A 4,206-nucleotide genomic window follows, 5' to 3' on the forward strand; every position below is an offset into this window, starting at 1 on the left:
ACAAACAATGGATATAGTTGACACTGATATTGGTTCGACAATTTATACAAACCGTAAGACCATTTGTATACCTGGTGGATACTTATGTTTGTTCTTACAATATATGCTAACCTTGAGGCCCCTTTTCTACAGTCTAGTATGACTCATTCCTGTAGGAGGCAGGAAGCACAAACATTGTCTATGATTAGTGGTAATGATGGATAACGGTAACGTCATTTGTCTCAATGGTCCAGATGACCATACAAAAATTGTCCCAAGGTTAAGGCACCGATGAAAATCCACAGATACAGTACTTTCTAGTAATTTTCTGGTAAACTTCCATCAGGACGACATGGCTTGAGCCCAAAAAAAGGATTTTGAGCGAAGCGAAAAATCTATTTGTAGGTGAGATAGCCATGCCGTCCTGATGGAACCACCCTCCTTTTCTATAGAAAAGGCCTTTGCAGAATCCCTCCCGAAACTACTATATCTCTAGCACCATGCTCAATTGGCTCCCCTTCCAAAATTGCCACTCTTCCCCCTCGAAGCGAAAACGCTATTCTGGGTGAAGATCACTATGTGTCGTATCAAGATATACGTCCCCTGATTTATGCGATATCCTTAAGAGAATGTTAAGGATATTCATGCCAGGAGTTAGAATTCTGGAGACCTAAAGGTAAATTCTCTGGGAATATTACTGTAGTTCATATATCCTTGGAAGCTACTATTAGGAACCTTCCATCAGGACGACATGGCTATCTCACCCAAAAATAGATTTTTCGCTTCGCTCAAAATCCGTTTTTTTTCTGACCAGAATACTCAGTTATTTGCCCTCTCTTCAGGAATTCAAGGAAAAGTATTTATCTAATTTTTCCATTTACAATTCTCTCTAATCCCTTATAGGAAGCTCTTGGTTTTCTGTGTTTATTGGTAGTACCATAAGCAAATGTTTGCTGAAAATTTTTCTAGGTTATAATCATGGTATTTTATTTTGTTTGTCAATATATTTATAATTTGTATGCTATTGTTATGATGAAAGATATACAATGTTTTAGAGACAATAAATAATTACGAGTAAAGCATAAAATTTTCTTTAAAAAATGAAGACAAACTTATACCATACTACTATGAGATTCAGGGCCTCTGTAACACAGGTGTTGGACTTTGCTCCTTATCAAAGCATCGGATGTAGCTGAAAGTTGACTTATGTATATTTTACAACCACACACAAATTTTGTCACCATTATCAATAACCTAAACCCAATAAATTTAATTTTTATAGAGTAAAAATGATCTAGCCGACGCCATGGCCAGTGATAACGAGCCAAGAGTCAAAAACATTCATTACGTAATCAATGTAAACACCTTTTGACAAAATTTTGCCCCACCCATCCACCAGACACCCATTCACCTTGTTCTATCGGATCTGAAACCCATAACAGTCAAGAATGGCTTACAGGATTTGGAATTGCCCCCGTGGTTGCAAAACTGCATTTGTCTTACGACTTGCAACTTTATACAGTCAAGAGAAAGCCTGTGGCCATATTTACCATAGCCTGAATAGGTAGTTATTCAGTTTCTAGTTTAAATCCAATGTTTATGGTCTGATTTGTATTTAGAGTAACATGTTTATAATACTTGTAATGTCATTCAGGCTTTTGAACATTTCCATTAACTATTCACTATGCCACCAAGAGAGAGAGAAAGAGAGAGATTGTATGTAAACATTCTTTATATAGCTATTTTTGTTAAAATAAGATTTTTGTGCTAAAATCTCCATCAGACCAACGGATCATCCGATATAATTTTTTTTCTTCATCTTAGGCCATACGACCGTGTTGGCTATGTTTTGGGCATGACTGCAGGTGCAGTGAGGGTCACCGTCAACTGTGCCTCCAGTTCCGTTCCTTCACCATCGTCAGGATCACAAGTGCCGCCTGTCTTTCATAACTTTACGATTGGTGCCATTCGTCACTGTATCTACAGAAAGTTTGCCGAAAAGGAGCATTTTACTGTTGGTTCCTTGACAAATGACCTCAAAACAGCTGGCATTATTCCGGAAATGACATCATGGGCTTCAATACTTCGACTCTTGCATTCTATGGGATTTAAGTATAGAACTTCCCAACGTAAGATGTATGTAAGGAAGGAATCTCTGGAAATTGTATGGCGCCGGATAACTGGTCTCTGTGATCTACGACGCCAGCGGGAGGAGAGAAGAGTGGTCGTTTACGTAGATGAAACCTGGTTCACGACGAGGATGGCCCACAACAGGGAATGGGCTGACACTACGCAGGAGATCACCAGCCTCACTTACAGTCGTCAGGTTCCTCCTGGAGAAGGTGAGCGTTTTGTGGTGGTGGCAGCTGGCACTAATGAGGGCTTTATAGATGGTTCATACCTGTGCTACCTGGCCAAGACCAATCAGGGAGACTACCATGGCGAGATGAATGCAAAGTTGTTCAAACAGTGGCTAACGACGCAACTTCTGCCATACCTTCCCGAGCCATCTGTACTTGTGCTTGATAATGCACCATATCATAGCACACTACTCGAGGAGAGTCGATGCCCCACATCAGCAACCAAAAAGGCAGATCTTTATAATGACTTCCATATATATATATATATATATATATATATATATATATATATATATATATATATATATATATATATATATATATATATATATATGTGTGTGTGTATATATAAATTGTTCGAAGAGTCAATTAACCTTTTGTATTGGGAACTTGATCAAATTGCACTTTATTGCTTGTAATACATGTAACAATTTATGATCTATCTTTAAGGTATTAATGTTCTATTATGTTCTCTCGTCAGGTGGCTAGAACAGCGCAGGATATCGTTCCGCCCTTCTACCACACGTTCGGAGCTGCTGCTTATTTGCCAAAAGAATCGGCCGGAGCGAAGGTATGAGACTGACAACAGCATCCGTGAATGGGGCCATGAGGTTGTGGGTTTGCCCCCCGCTCACCCCGAGCTCAATGCAATTGAACAGGTGTGGGGGTTCATGAAGAGACACATACGTTCCTCCCTCCGTCGATTTACTCGATCCGACCTGCAGGACAGGTTGGAGGAAGCCAGGCTTTCTGTTACCCCAGAAGTGTGGTCAGAAGCAGTTCGACAATCCCGTCATTTCGAAGAGGGGTATTGGGAGTCGGACAATATCCGAGAGACAGTAGAACCAGTCATCAATAGTCTGTCCAGTGACAATGAGGACGGGGAAGATGATCTTTTCCTCGAGAGTGATGATGACTGCATTTTGTAAATAAATCATGAATAGTTTTAGGAGTTTTATTTGTACATCTAATGGGAATCTATAGAAGTAAAGTGAACATAATTCATTTATCCTTTAAAATAATTACTACATGTAGCAAAACAAATAGTAGTAAAGATGATAATGCAATGAAGGAATGATACCATAATCTATCCTCAGCTTCAACATCGGCAATAACATACCCAGTTGCCATAATTTGTCAACTTAATGAAATAACCTATCATCTAATGTTAAACTTAATTTCTGAGGAGGCCATGGCTTATTGCACAGTGAAAAAACATGACAAAGACTTTATGAATGGCGGAATGATACATAAATGTGGGTGGGGTATCTGTGATAGCGTAGGAATACTACTGTAGCAGTAGTGCCGCAACAGTAGTATACATGAATTAAAGGTTTAGGCCAACTGCTGGGATCCTTGAGGATCATTTAGCACTTCTTACAACTACTCGAGAAATGAGTTTTTATAGCCAGAATTAAAATTTTCTGATCCAACAATGCCCATGATAGCTTTCAGAGTTATCCTGAAATATAACGAGGCCAAAGTGGGTGGAGCCTCATGAAGTCCTCATTCTGACGATAATTATTGGTGAAGGTTTAAAGCAAGAATACAGTGCCGGCTATTTTTTTTTTCTTTACAGTAAATAGGTAGGTAGATAGACAATAAATAATAATTGCTTGACATTGGATATAGCAGTTATCAAATCAAATTTGTCTACTACGTTTTTGAAAATTACCAACTATTCCCTACACCTTGTCAATCTGATTGTGACCTATAAAGTAGACTGTAATTTCTTAGGATACTTATTTTGGGAGTTAGACTAATAATCGAAATGTTTTTGGATTTATTGACATATTTTGTTGGTTTGTTCATTATGACAATTATCAGTGGAGAGGTTTCAGAGTTCATTAAGGTGTACTGCTTTGCT

At 38.7% G+C, this 4,206-nt stretch overlaps 1 protein-coding gene across 1 annotated transcript; it reads left to right on the plus strand.

Moving 5' to 3' along the window:
* Nucleotides 1–1,454: 1,454 nt before the first annotated feature.
* On the plus strand, nucleotides 1,455–3,268 carry LOC137655265 (uncharacterized; the record flags this gene model as incomplete). Its single annotated transcript, XM_068389150.1, has 3 exons — nucleotides 1,455–1,543; nucleotides 1,804–2,583; nucleotides 2,821–3,268. Coding segments are annotated over 3 exons (1,317 nt in total), but the record flags the coding sequence as incomplete, so codon positions are not given.
* Between the last annotated feature and the right edge of the window lie 938 nt (nucleotides 3,269–4,206).

This window comes from Palaemon carinicauda, chromosome 16 (assembly GCF_036898095.1).
Source record: "Palaemon carinicauda isolate YSFRI2023 chromosome 16, ASM3689809v2, whole genome shotgun sequence".
NCBI classification, from domain to species: Eukaryota; Metazoa; Arthropoda; class Malacostraca; order Decapoda; family Palaemonidae; genus Palaemon; species Palaemon carinicauda.